Source organism: Scomber scombrus, chromosome 23, assembly GCF_963691925.1.
Source record: "Scomber scombrus chromosome 23, fScoSco1.1, whole genome shotgun sequence".
NCBI lineage: Eukaryota > Metazoa > Chordata > Actinopteri > Scombriformes > Scombridae > Scomber > Scomber scombrus.
The window spans coordinates 9,965,515-9,980,518 of NC_084992.1; the positions used below are offsets into that span (position 1 = coordinate 9,965,515).

General features: G+C 40.3%; 1 protein-coding gene across 1 annotated transcript in view; it reads right to left on the reverse strand.

Annotated features, from left to right (window-relative positions):
- Window positions 1-8,821: 8,821 nt before the first annotated feature.
- poln (polymerase (DNA directed) nu) overlaps window positions 8,822-15,004 on the reverse strand; it is a 52,758-nt gene continuing 46,575 nt past the window's right edge. The window contains exons 20-24 of the mRNA XM_062444448.1: window positions 11,912-12,022; window positions 10,549-10,627; window positions 9,754-9,821; window positions 9,493-9,554; window positions 8,822-8,914 (exon numbers count right to left, since the gene is read on the reverse strand). Of these exons, the coding sequence (XP_062300432.1) occupies window positions 8,822-8,914; window positions 9,493-9,554; window positions 9,754-9,821; window positions 10,549-10,627; window positions 11,912-12,022 (413 nt within the window). The remainder of the gene's footprint in view (window positions 8,915-9,492; window positions 9,555-9,753; window positions 9,822-10,548; window positions 10,628-11,911; window positions 12,023-15,004) is intronic.

Below are 15,004 nucleotides of genomic sequence, written 5' to 3' on the forward strand. Positions count from 1 at the left end.
AACATTAATACTGTCTGTGTACTTATAAATTGTTTACTGACTGAAGAAAGATAAATTCTAACATTTTGAAAATGTTTAGTATTTGATTGATAATTAGTATTTTATAACTTTAAACACATATTACCACATTGTAATACGCAATTTTACTGTCAAAACTACGACAATGACAAAGAAGCTGCAGTCTACTCGCTGCGTCCTTAATCCAGGTTATTTGGGTACAACTTGGGTAAGACATGACTACAAGCAATATTTGCAAACCTTCAGTACATAACTGAGCACAAAAGGCAAATAATTATTTAAACCAATATATTAGGATCGGTACCCCCCACCCCCATGTATTTATATTGTGTAACTCATGTAGCAAAGAAAACATAAAAGTTTCTCCCATGTCATCTTTCTCCATCTCCATCCTCCCACCATACAACCAGCAGTAGATTCAGCCATCCACTACTCTGAGCCTAAGTTGTGTCATCATATCAGTTGTAAAAAGTAAAATAAAATAAAAATGACCAAAAAAAATCACATAAGAGGAAAAAAAGTGAAAAAAAATTGAATACAAACGTAATCGTCATGAAGTTAGCACTGACCCTCTTTGCCTTGCCACCCTTTATCCCCTCAAACTCCCTAAATCCCATTCATGAATCTGTCTGCAACCCTGGGCAAGACCCCACACCTTCCATTTGAAACCTGCACACCCTCCACTAACCCTTGACCTTTCCTGTCCCAGGCCCCACCCAATCCCCCCATCCCTCTCCCCGCCCATCTCTTGCATGCGCCACAGAGCCTTGCTGCACTGCTTTTATTATTCCATTTGAAGCTTGTTGGACCAACCCTAGACCCCGCCCCGACTCTGATGTCATCTGGGCAGTGTGACTCTGCCTCTGTAGTGTCACAGGACAGATTAGTGCCTGGCTGCAAGAATGACGTATGGTTGTGTGATTATGGATGTTATTGCAGAAGACTGAAAGAGAGAGGGAAAGTGTGTGTGTGTTCAGAGTTGGTGAAAAACGTAGGATACACTCACCAACTGCGGCGCTGCCTGGATGACATCTCGCCTGCCAGCCAACCAACTGTAGAATGCAAAAGCAATGCAAGTGTGGCATGCCTCTGTACCCGGTGCGTGTACGGTGCCTGCCCTGGAAAAGTGTAGAAAAAAATTAACTGATATACATATTCTATATATAAATATATATAAAAAGAAAATAAGCTTCTTTTTTTAGATGAACATATAAAAGAAATGCGTGTTTCTTTGTTTGGAGAAAAAAAAGAAAAATTGTACCATTTGCATGAAATGTGTCTTTGAATGCAAATATAACTTTTAGGGGAGAAACTCCTAGCACATGGCATACAGTGGAACCATAGACTTGTAATTTTTATAATTTCTTTACTTTATTTTAAATTAACTTGAGTGTAAGCGAGGCAAGGATGAGAAAAGAAAGAATAGCCACTAGCCAGTGCTCATAAATCTTTGTTGTTTTAGAAGTTGTGTCCCATTCTAGCAGGAATGAAAGTGGATATTACTATTCAGATATTTTTGGACACTAGCTGGTGGACAAAAGAGTTAGTTTCCCTCCTTGATCACTGTGGGAGAGTCGGCTTATGACTACTAACTGTCGTAGCTCTTCTTCTATTAAGCCAGCTCATGGTAAGGATCCCAAACACTTGTCAGGAATAAAATCATCAATGGGCATTTCAACAAAATGATGCAAAGGAAAACATGTATTTCCCTGCAGTACATATAATTATTGCAGTTAACGTGATTGAACCTCAACCTGTGTCAGCTAAATGCCTAAAAGTACACACTACGTACCTGTTTTCTTTTGGATCTAACTTTGGATTATACTTGCCACAATCATCTTTTTTTTTATATTTAGGGATCTACATAATAATCCCCACAATGGATAAAAGTTGACTTTAGCTACTTGAAGCTGTTGAGATGCATATGTATGTCCCTCCCTTTGTTCAAACCATGTGAAATGTGATGCGCTTAGAGAACGTTGAGCAACTGACACGTTCCTCGTCTTTTAAATTACAGCCAACCCAAGATTTCCCTATGAAATCCTACAACGTAAAAGCGAGCCGTAATGGCTCAGAGAGCGTCAGACAGTATTGTTTTCAAAACGACATAAGATGTTTTCACCGGGCAGCATGTGGAGGATGCTTCAAACCTCCTTGATGATTCTGCTTTGAACTCAATTGATGCTGAATAGAAGGACCAGACTGTATTTTGTAACGTGTCTGAAGCAACAGCTACCACTGACCTACTTTGAGGCAGAATACTAAAAAACTACACGAGGCACAAAATTAAAGAGCAGGATACAACATCCAAACTACATTATGAGCAAGATCAAATTCCTGCCAGTTCTCCAAATATATAAATCACTCTATAGAGCAGACTATTAACCATCTTTACTTCACTTAAAGTAAAATGTGATATAACAGCCGTGCTGAGGCTTCAGATGTCCTCACTTCATTAAAACACACAGGCATCAAAATTTGGTGCGTTGTGTATGTACTGTATAAACTTGGCTAAGGTCTGAAGGTTGAAAATGAAACGTGGGCTTTGCTGAGGTGGGTTGCAAAATAAACTGTGGTCTGGATCCTGTGGAAGAATGTGAAAAATGTAAATTCTGAGCCATTTCTGCTGCTGCCAATCTCAGTTTTTGCCTAATGAAATTTAAAACACTCCTTCATGTATTTTGGGAGAAATTATTACCCCATGCTGTTACAGGCTCTGGAAGAAGGTATTATCATTCAAAACGCCTTTGCCAAGGCCTTATGAACTGGAATCAAATGCGGGAGTTTGAATAGCTTGTGGACTGCATGGCTTAAGGTAGTTAAAAGGGTGATTTTGAATTGTAAAGATGAAGTGCACTGACTATAATGCATTAATTTGTTCTCTGGGTAATGTCTGTTTTCTACTTCATGTGAATGCTATGCCCTGTGAAGTCTCACCTCCCGTTTAAAACTGCTAATGCATACTTAAATGTTAGAATGTAGAAATGTATGCAACTTCCACCAGGGTGTAAATTTAGTTACAAACCATTCCTCTGAAATGTTCTGCTGATGTACAATCCAAAATCAATCTCACACTTTTTTCTATTTGGTTTTCTGTGATTTGTTTGACTGTGAGGGTGCTTTCCTATTGGTTGAGGTTTGAGAAAAATGTGCTGCATAAAGGCCTCTCTTGCTGGGGAAGGCTCTTTTAGTTTAGAGTGCTTTAGAACCCAAAAATGATCATCTGATGCTCTCTGATGGCAGACACAAAGGCACAAACTAAAACGACTAAAGCCAAAGCTTCAACTTCAGAAGTTTTTAAAATCCTAAAATGTGGCCACATTCAGTTCTGACCATTAAAATAACTAAATAGTACAAATTTCTGTATTTCTCATGATCAGTATTCCATTCAGTTTATCTACTGGTGAAAGAGCATAGAATTCAAACCTGCACAAATGTACAGATCCTGTGTTACTCTGATGGTGTGTCAATGCTCAACAGCCTTGGGGGCGAGCACTCGCAGGCATGAATGTAAACTGCCAACATTTAAGGTCTTAGAAAGATTTTTATGTTTTAAATCTTTCCTGGTTGCTTTTTTTTACTTTATGAATGAGACGAACAGTGAAAAAAAGGTGAAAAGCAGCTATTGGTTCTTTCATTAAGTGACTAAATCACTACATTAGATGTTAGACATTTTGTGTGATTGTAAATAGCTGTATCTCCATCTATTGCCGATTATTTACTGCAACCTGTCATTTTTGCTAGTTTTAACCAATCCTGATGGAGTTCATTTTTTGTCTGAAGATGGCTGTCGCCTGGATCGTTCCACCTAATGAGGAGTGCGAGGGTTGAGGGAGGAATGTGGCATATTTGCAGTTAAAAGGGGGATGTGTTGGGGCAGTGGGAGGAGCTCTGCAGCAACATAGCTCCACAGCATGGACTCCCTCTCTCTCTCCACCTCTGGTGAGGATTTTGCTCCACTGTGGCTATTACAGAAGGACTCACTCTGGACTGAGGCCACAGGTGCCAAGAACACATAAGCACTTGTAGCACAACTGTGTCTTGTTTTGCTATTACGGTACAGGTAGTTTTGATTTTTTACATTTCCTATGAAAAGTATGGATAAAGTTTCTCTTTCTCCTGTAATACCAACTGTATGTATCATAAGCATATATACAACAGATGATGATACCATAATGTGTAATTCGTACTATGACCCATGGCTATTTTTTTGAGGTGGAAATTTGCCAAAGGTGACAGTAATTGCTGCATTTTTATTCCTTATGTGGCTATATTTTGTTCAACACAATCCTGTACTTGGTATTATTTGGAAAAGAAATCCTGCCCACGTGCCATCTAATCAAGCAATAAATACAAAAGAAACAGACAAAACTACAAAGCAAATTACACACTATCAACAAGGGTTTTATTATAAACATGAAATGCTGCATTGATGTTATATCCCTTATACTGTATCAATTAGTGGCAGTGATGCCATCACAGTACTGGCATTGCAACGTTACCACTCATAGAGAAGCCTGAGGGGGTGATTGATTGTAAAATGTTTCTGTTTTTTGTATTTTTCTTTACAAAGAGGTGTCAAAGATGTGTTTTTTTAAAACTCGAAATGGAAGTACACAGGTGTACCTCTACATATTTGTACAGATGTCAATAGGAAATGGGAGAAATGACAAGAGGGGGATAATGGACGCTATAAAATGAGCAAGTTCAAGCAGACAGGAAAAAGATGGCGCCGCCACACTCTGAAAGTGGTTTCTAGTGTAAGTCTCTTAACTGAGCTTTTATTTAACCACAAAGACATCCGGTTAAAGGAGACGTGCACTGCATCTCCACTACCACCACTCTGTCAGTACAATTGAAAATAATCAATTTAAAACATGCTGCAGCTGCCAGAATCAACTCTCAACGTTGTTGAATTTTCTTACAAGTGAGATTCAAAGTCTTTTTTTGAATCTGTAAGTTAGTAACTGTAAAGTTGTAAAGTATATTTACTGTAAATAGCATCTGGGGGTCATTTTTACTCCTTTTGTAACAGAAACTGTGGATTTAAAATATATAAAATTATATTTTAAAGATATTTACAGCACTAATAAAGAGATTCTATAGTAATGCAGGTGTCCTCATCTGTATAACCTCACAACAATCCCATACTGACTTACAACCACTTTCAGGGACTACAGCGCTCGTCATCACAGCCCTGGTGTCTCTGGCCCTCACTGACGGGTTCAGACACAGCCTTCCTTGTCCTGTCTGTCTGCTTGAACTCTCAAGTTGTCAGAGAGATTCTGTCACTGCAACAGCAGCAGCTCTGTTAGCTTATAGCTCACACCAGCTGTGACCATGAATATCAGTGGTTCTGGACTGAGCTATCTAGCTAGCAAGCTGCTACGATGCAATGGGCTCTCTCTGCCCTGCAGCCCTGTCATGCCTGTTGTCTGTTGCCAGGAGACCGACCCGCACAAAGCACAGCAGGGGATTGATATGCAGCCACACTGTGGGGAGGCAGGCAGGTCAACCAGCCGGCCATGATAGAGGAGAGGAAGGAGGGATTGATGGATAGATGGAGATGAGATGGATGGGCTTAGGGGGAAGGGAGTTAAATTATAACTGAGGGAACTTTGTAATAGGGGGTTAGGGGACTTGTAGGGGAAGGAGGGGTGCTTTGGCTACTGCGAGGAATTTGAGAGAAGGGAGGCCTCATCTAGGGGAGGAGTGAATAAATATTGCTCGGGGCCCGTTGGGTTACAAAAGGTGACAGAAAAGAATGTGAATGAAAAAGAGGAATAGCAGGGTCAAATAAAAGAAATAAAAAAAGGGATGATGTTGGCTTTGATTCTCGTGTACAGTACGGACGCCAGGCATTGTGTGGTAATCTATCAGATCTATTGATCAAGCGCCATCTCCCAGTGCTTAAGATGAAGAAGAATGTCAGAGATGGAGTCTGGAGACTGTAAAATAGTTCAGGCGCTGTTGGTTCACCCAGTCTGCCCCAACCTCAGTGAGACTGCAGTGAAACCTGATTTTTATTGCGGTCTATTAGCTTTCAGTTCCCTTTCTGCCATTCCTTTGGAAGAGTGCTGCATTACGACACCAGGATTACTACTATTATTGTGATTATTAACCCTTTCTTTTATACTGACAACAAAAAGGAACTGTATAGATGTAAAGATGGGATTTCCTGCATTATGATGACTATGATTGAAACATGGATGTACATATATTGTATCAATTAAACATGACGATGCATTAAGCTTTTATATGTTGCCATAGTAAACAGTTTTTTCCCCCCCCTTGGCGAACAAGAGGGCAGGGACGGGAGGGGAAATGACGCACACTGAGAATACTGAGAGATAAATATTAGATTTGAGGAGATATAAGTGTCGTTAATCACACTGTGAGGATATGTGCCGCAGGGTGTACTTACACTTCTCATGGTCGCCATGGTAGCTAGGGGAAGCTCATGCTGTTGCCCATGACAACTGGAGTCTTCCCGGGGACCGGCAGGCCTCGGCTCCTGATAATGGCACAGGTCATTAAAGCCAAGGCTTCACACTCATGAGCATACTCATAACCAAGTTCACCTCTTCAAAATGATATTAACGTCCAAAATATATAAGGGAGGTCAATGAATATCTGTCCTGCATTTGCATTGTAATTCAATTTAGTGAAGCAGAAGAGAGCTTGCATAGCATAATAATTATCCCATTCGTCATATGAGTGTTGCAAGACCATTTTCACAGCTAAATAAACAAAAATGAAAATGTTTCCACTGACTGTTGAGCAAAGGTACAGTGCCAGCATGCTGTTGCACCCTGCACAATGGCTACAGCTAAACAGTGCACAAAGGAATTTGTTAAACACCACAAAACAGTTTTATTGGTATTTGTTTTACCTACATACCTACTTTGAACACCCCTACTCCAAAAGTGCAGAGTACCCTCTAGAATTTAAACATACCAGTCTCACGCTCCCCTCTCAAAGGGGGGAAGGCCGCGCACCCTTAAACCACAGAACAATGAGAGAATAGAGGGCCAGATTTCCATAACACTGTCCATTTCTCTGGCTCTGAACTGCTCATACTGACCTGGTGAGAAAAGCTTCCCTCACATCAGAATAGTCACACACACACATGGAGCACATTCCTGTCAGTGGGTTCAACAGGCAAAGTGAAGGTTCATTCCACTGAAAAAGAAAAGAAACTAGAGGAATGTAAATACAGAGCTGCTCCTGGATATGCTGCATGCCACCTTAGTGACAATTTAAAAAGTGACAACTCCTACAGTTAGCAGCCAACATGAGGTGACATTTCAAATAGGTAATGGGGGTTAGGCTTTGTTTAAAATGTCACAAGAGGTACGGTTATGCCTAGATGCATTTTGTAGACTTAAAAGGACCTAATTGGAGGACAGCATAAAAGGGGCAAAAAAGGGTCTTATTGTGACTGCCAGAGACAAGGAAACTCGGTCAGTGTGCCTGGAAGTCTGCGACTGTGTGTACATGCATTCATGGTGGCTGGAGTGGATAAAAGGTGTGGGCGTGTGTGTTTCTGAAGTGTGTGAAGACTCGGGAACGAGCATTTGTGGAATGTGTGTGTGACAGAGGCACGGACAAGACAAAGGGGAGAGTGGGTTAGAGCCAAGTGAGCGGATAAAAGATGAGCTTGGAGGGAGAGAGCGAGGTGCTGGATGTTTCGCGGTTGAGCAAAATTAGATCATCTGCTTTGAATCAGCTGAATGTAACCAATACATGGGGGAAGTTTATTAGAGAAAACATCCTTCAAAATAACATGGTTTCATGTGATTATAATAACAGGACACAAGCTTAATACTACAGACTTTTTTTTATTTTTTAATATTCCTTTTTCTTGCCATTTTTCTCTTAAATTGCTCATCAACACTTAATATTGAGATATATTACCATGAAACTGGTGTAATTTCTAACATTGTGGTGTTGAGATTTAAGGATGAAATGCTGGATCAGTTGTTTCACGCCTGTGTTAATAAGAGCATAATCCCTACAATTAATTTAGAATTAATTCCTAGTGTTCATATTAAAAACCTGCACGAAGAAATGAAAATGAGTTAAGGAGGTCACTGGGTTTATCAAGTGGGAGCTCACGCAATTATTTATTTATTATTTGCTTTATTCAGCACGAACAAAGCATATAACAATAAATACAAAGAAGAATAACATTTTATATGTACAGTAGCTTAACGGCTACCAACAAAATGTGAGGATGGCTTTTTTAAAAAAAGACAAAATCATACTAACAACCAATTTTATGAACCAATAAATACCAAGCACTCTCTCAAACATGTAGCTTCACCATGGCAACGAGGCAGAGAAAACAGCGTTGGTCTTAACAAGATAGTGTGAAAATAGAGGAGGAGAGGAGGAGGACAAGGAATCTATTTTTTTTGTTTTTGCAGGATGGAGAGAGAGAAAGAGAGAGAGAGAGAGAGAGAGAGAGAGAGAGAGAGAGAGAGAGAGAACTGGTGCTATCCAGTCTGTGGCTCCTGCCGTTGCCCCCGGATACGGATGGAGTGAAAGCAAGAACTGGGAGCTGCGAGGAGCTGCGAGGAGCTGCAGCTGCCTGGTTTCCATAGTAATGTGGATGCAGGACAAGTGAAGAGAGAGATAGACTGATTGAAACAGAGAGAGAAATTGAACAAGAAACTCAGGAACTCAGGTAGAACATACCAACAGGGAGCAGAGAAAATGTCCACAGCGGTAAAAGTAAAAGTATATTCAGTACATGGGCGTGGTGGCTGAGGTGGAAAGAAGAAAAAAGAGGCAGAGCGAGTTAAAGGGAGGGAGGAGGAGATGTTGGAGGGATGTTTAGCTCAGACATGGATCCCCAGGACTTGCCACAGGAGACTGCCACCTTCAGGGGGACCTGGTAACACACACACACACACACACACACACACACACACACACACACACACACACACACACACACACACACACACACACACACACACACACACACACACACACACACACACACACACACACACACACACACACACACACACACACAGGGAAGAAAGGAAAAGGGTGGCAGTCTGCTGGTATACATGTGTAGTTGTGACCAGCATCGATTTTCATTATTCACCAAACTGTTCCCTCACACACAGCTAATGATGGTTTGATATCACTAATCCCTTTCCTTGGAGGCATTATATTTGCCATTAGAAGGTATTTTAATCCATCATTTGAAACACTTTTAAATAATAGAGGGATCCACATTATACCTGCTGTACTTAAGAAATGTGTGTTTGATCACAACACTAGCATATAAAGGTGAAACCAAACACTACAAATACACTATGTGCATATTTCTTGGCCATGTTCTTATCCAAGCAAATAAATAAATAAATCATCAACGTTGTGTCTATGAATAAACAAATGGTGTAATATTGACACCATCATATCATTGAATGGTTTTAATTGCAGGTTTGATTCACTCACTCTGAGATGAACTCCGAGAAGGTCGATGTGCTGAAGAGACTCCATGGTGCTCTTCACCAGAGCTGCACACACAAATATTAACATAAATTCACAAAAACATACTTCAATGTCCAAAGGAAATTTAGTACAAAACTGAGGTAAAACTGTATAATACAATGTAATACAGTATTATACAAATGGTGTCATAAGTACAGTGTGTTTTTTGATAAAAGTTTAATATTTGATAAGTTTGAGTGTTAATATACAATATAAGAAATTCACCTGCGAACTGCTCCATCTGGGAGTCCTCCACTTCGTACAGAAGCTCATCATGAAGCTGGGCGATCAGCCTACAGTTACAAACACATTCAGAAAAACATAACACACGAGGGTGCAGCTGTTATTGATTATAATCAATTCATCTTTGGATTATGTTCTCAATGAAATGATTAGTCATTTGGTCTATAAAATGAAAAACATGTATGACTGTGTCTCAAAGCCCAAACTGATGTCCTCAAATGCCTTCTTTGGTCCTGAGCAACAGTCCATAATCTAAAGATATTCAGTTTATAATCACAGAGGAATAAAAAAACTAAATATTCACATTTGACAAGCGACGAGTATTTGGACTTCAAATGATGATTAATCGATTATTTAATAGTTGGCAACTAACTGAATGATCAAATAATCGCTTCCCCTCTATAACACGCCATCCACTACTGATAATGTGACACTGGGTTGATCTTCATCAGCAAACCACCAAGATGGCTCCAGTCCTCCCATTAATGTGCGCCCTGCTCTCTCAACATCCAAACATATCAAATGCTGGTATATTCTGGCTGTTGCTTCAAGTGTGTTTACTCTAGCAGAATGTTTGGCGTGTAACAGCGGCAATCATTTGGGAACACTTCTCAACTCTACAAATTTAGCTGGCTGGTAAACAAGTGAATGTTGCTTATGTGTTTTGGCATGATAGACTCAATCAGTTTCCCGAGTATAAATACAGCTTGTTTTGAAAGCATAGATTCAGAAGGACGTACGGAAGAGTTATGGTTTAAAATATTTAGTGGTCGCTACCTGGCAGAGATCGAACTAGAGGCCGAGACGAGGTTGAAGATTCTGATCATGGCCATCTTACAGAGATCAGCAGCCGAGCCTGTACATATACACACACACACACACACACACACACACACACACACACACACACACACACACACACACACACACACACACACACACACACACACACACACACACACACACACACACACACACACACACACACACACACACGTATATAAACTCATCTCATACACATCTGTTCAACCACAAGCGTGCTGTGAAAGGATAGTCATAGTGATGACTGATGTTGCCCTGAAAGAGGTGTGCAGGTCAAACAATGTTAGCAAGCAAACAGAGGAAGCTGATTTAATGATTGAGACGTAATGTCCACATATTTTACTCTAAAGGTGTCACATTATATTATAATGATTACCTTTATGTACAAAACTGTATTTTCTAGCTACTGCCCCTTCCTTTATGACCTAAGATTATGATATTGATCATTAATTTATGCATAAAAATAAACTAAAAACACTAATTCAAAGGCTGAACCCTTTGATTTGCGATTTTAATATAGTGGAGAATGTCTTGGCTCAGACTTGGAGATACGATGAGGAGCTCCGACATCCTGGGGGGAGGTCAGAGTAGAGCCGCTGCTCCTTCACAGCTGAGGTGGTTTTAGGCACCTGGTTAGGTGACCACCTGGATGCCTTCTTCTGGAGGTGTTCCAACTGGTAGGACACCCAGGGGCTGACCCAGAACAAGCAGGAGGGATTACATATCTCTTCTGGACTGGGAACACCTTGGGATCCCCCTGGAGGAGCTGGAGGGCGTTGCCGGGGTGAACGATGTCTGGTGCCATTGTGTCAAAGATAAGTGGCAGAAAATGAAAGAATGGGTGGACTAACTCAAAGGTTTTTAAACCATTTTGTTATTGTTTTTATCACAAGTTTGTATTGTCTACCTTTTCATATGTAGAGTTATTTGACTTATTTTCTGATCTTTATATTTGGCTTGTTTTAGTTTTTCTGTTTTTACTGATGAGAGTAGATGTTTCTGTGATGATCTTGAAGATACAAAGATGAGGAGAATCAGGAGTTCTTTCTTAATGCACGTTTAATGCTGGCTCGGATCATCAGACAGCATGCAGGATAGATACAGTTGTGATGAGACTCGGCGACCAAGAGTGAACAGCATATATAGTCTTACTGGTATGTCAGGTATTTCCCAAGGAGTAACATAAACAGAATATGATCTATGCATATGAGGCCCTGCCAAGTATTCTTATCCAATGTGTCAGAATTTTCCAGTAATCTTAGACTAGCGACCGCTTTGTGGAAGCTAATGGAGATCCAAATAAAGAATGCCATCCTACCTTGGACCACAAAGTTGACAGCCTGCCTCTCAGCCTGCATGCGGATCCCCCAGTCTGGGGAGTTGATGTTGCGAAGGGTCCGCCGACGACCCATGATGGATAACACATAACCTTAACGAAAATAGATCATTCAAATTTTATAATTAACATCCATCATTCTGATCAGCCTGGTCCATTGCTGTAGTTTACTCATACTGAAAATGGAAGTGTGATAAAATGAAGTAGCTTTACTTTGTGATCTTTCTCCAAATCAAGGTGAGTGTGTTTCCTTATGGTGGACCACAATAGGACACATTATATTATATATTCAAGTATTAGATGATATGACTGGATATGATTGACAAACACATTTATACTAAAAAATTGTGAATTTGCTTTTCTACAGTAGGTGTTGCATTCTGCTGAATTCAGGAATAAGTTATATTATACGCAGCGAGTATGTTTTTTCTTTATACAGTAAGCACACAGAAAGCCAAAAGTATGGAACCATGTTAATGGCTATCGGGATTGAACGGAAATTAATAGGTTAGAAAGGCAAAAAACCCACATTAATGCTGTGTTATTTTTGTCAGATATTCTTCTGATATTTGCACTTTTCTTAGGAATTACTGTGAAAAAGTATCTCAGTCCTTGCTTGACTTGGCGATAATCTCTACCTCCACCTCAGCTGGTGATGATCTGTCATGACATTGATGCCAAAATAAAAGCCAAATATCAAAGACGGAAAGAAGGATGATCAAAAACCAAGATCTTCCAAGTAAAAAGAAATCCAACGAGACAGACACAACTTTGAGATAAGTAGAAAAAACGGTTTCTGCCTCTTTTTCAGAACCGTCTCACTCCTTTCAGTCAAGTGCGTCACCTGTAACGACATGCTGAGCAGAACTGAAGCTACAGTGTAATATACGGATAACAGTTTCATGAAAAGTCATTTGTTGATACAGCATTATGGGTGATTATGGTAACAGCAGGCTTATACCCACACCCACACACACACACAAGCATGCAAAACACAAACACTGGCCGGCAACCGCGTGACAAAAAACCGCAAAGAGACACACATTCCCACTCCCGAATACATTCACGCCAAATGGAAGAAGGTAACACGAGTGCGGTGACGTGTTCGACTCATAACACATAAGCGCACACATGTTATCACACGCAGGTATGTGGCACACACACACGAACGCGCTCACACACAGTGGCCCAGTACATTCCACGAGCCGGACAATGGACCGGGCTTTACAGCTAAATCCCTCTAGTATCCCTTACTATGAGGAAAGCCAACCAGGGCATGAAACCTGAATGACCCTCTTCCTAGAAAACACATACACACACACACACACACACACATAGACTCACAAGCATAAATACATAGAAAATGGGCTCACGACAGATAGTGACATACACGAAAAAAACACCCTTCTACTCACTGTGAATTGACCCGTGACACACATGCATGTGACCTTTTTTTGCCAGGAATGTGACCTTTGTTCTGGGCCCCAGTGACAGCGATGTGCGGTCTACTTTGTGACAACACATTGCACAAACGCAGTTTCTATACGGACAGGTATGACAGTAAATCACACTGGTATGTGTGTGTTTTTCATACCCAAAAGGACGTTTCTTTCCAGTAAGTAACACGGTGCTGTGAAGGCTTTTCAAGTTCAGCCTGTTTTCAGAGTCAATGGTGTGGAGAAAGTAGTACTGTACATTTAATGACAGCAGCACTAAAAGGTAGGGCCGGACTACAATTCATGAGTCATATATCAACTTTCAGTGGTGATGATGTGATCATTTTATTTTATTCTGTTACAATGAATGATTCCAAACAAACTGCACTTAAAAACAACGATGTGGTCCTTACAGGATCACACAGGTTGCAGATCGAGTTAATAAAACAGCTTTGGCTGGACTGAGTTGGAAAAAGGGTGATGTCATGTATTTCCATGCACCAATCAAGATGTAGCAATATTTGAATCAAAATGAAATCAAACCACACCCAAACCCATTGTTTTACACTGTGTCAGTCTTTTCTCCAAACTTTGACCTTGTTTTTTAATGCGACGGAGAAACACTTCTCAGGGACTTTAAGGTCTTTGCTTTACATATGTGACGAGTTTAGTCTGATTAATTGCACTGAACATCTGTTTGGTTATTTTCTAGGTAATTTGGCAATTTGCATTTTTTTGCCATAATATCAAGATATACTTATTGGAGGAACAATTACATTGGTATTGTGATTTTGGCTTCAAAGCCCAACTTAACAGTGAAATGAAACACTAGCACGAATGATTTAAACATTTTTTAGCCTATCTTGGTCTCCCTCTTGACAAATCTTCGGGTAATCTCTTGTAAATACATCTGGCCTTAATTTAAAATCTCTAAATGTTGAGGAAATAACCTTTCAGAGAAAAGGAGATGACTTTTCTTATCATCATGTGTGTTTGCAGTGTTAAAACTGAAGCAGCTGTGTTATGCCGCCATTTGTGCTTACGTGCTAATATCCATGACAAAGCATAATATCGCTAAACTGCACATTTTAAAAAAACATTTTTTTAATGAATGACAAGCCATTACCGGCTCCTTTCCCCAATTAATATGCAGTTGAAATATCTACATATGTATTGTATGTGCATGGAGAATTTGACAGTGAATCAGCCAGGCTGTGTTAGCCCAGCGGGGGGTGGTTACATATCTATGCAGATGTAGGCTTCTCTGCATCTTCTGTGGCCTTCAGAAGATTTCATCTCTGTGATTCCCTGTTGTTCCTCAAAGAAAAATCCTCCTTCTCTCCTCATCTTTTTATATCAGGCAGTCTTTACAAGTGACAGTACAGCATTCATCCCAGGAGCATTAATGAAATGTTGTATGACGAACAACAGGAAGGGCTTACCCAGAGAGTGGTTTTATCTTATTTTAATATCAAGGACAGAGTCTGTCAAGCAGAGTGTGGACCATTCAAAGAAGCGTGGCCATGGTAGCGATGGCTATGAGGTAATCTTTTGTAGTTTATATATTATAAACTATAAAAATATCCCCTTCCCCAGAGAGACACAAAAGGAGGAGATGTGGAAACTGTGAGTCGACTGG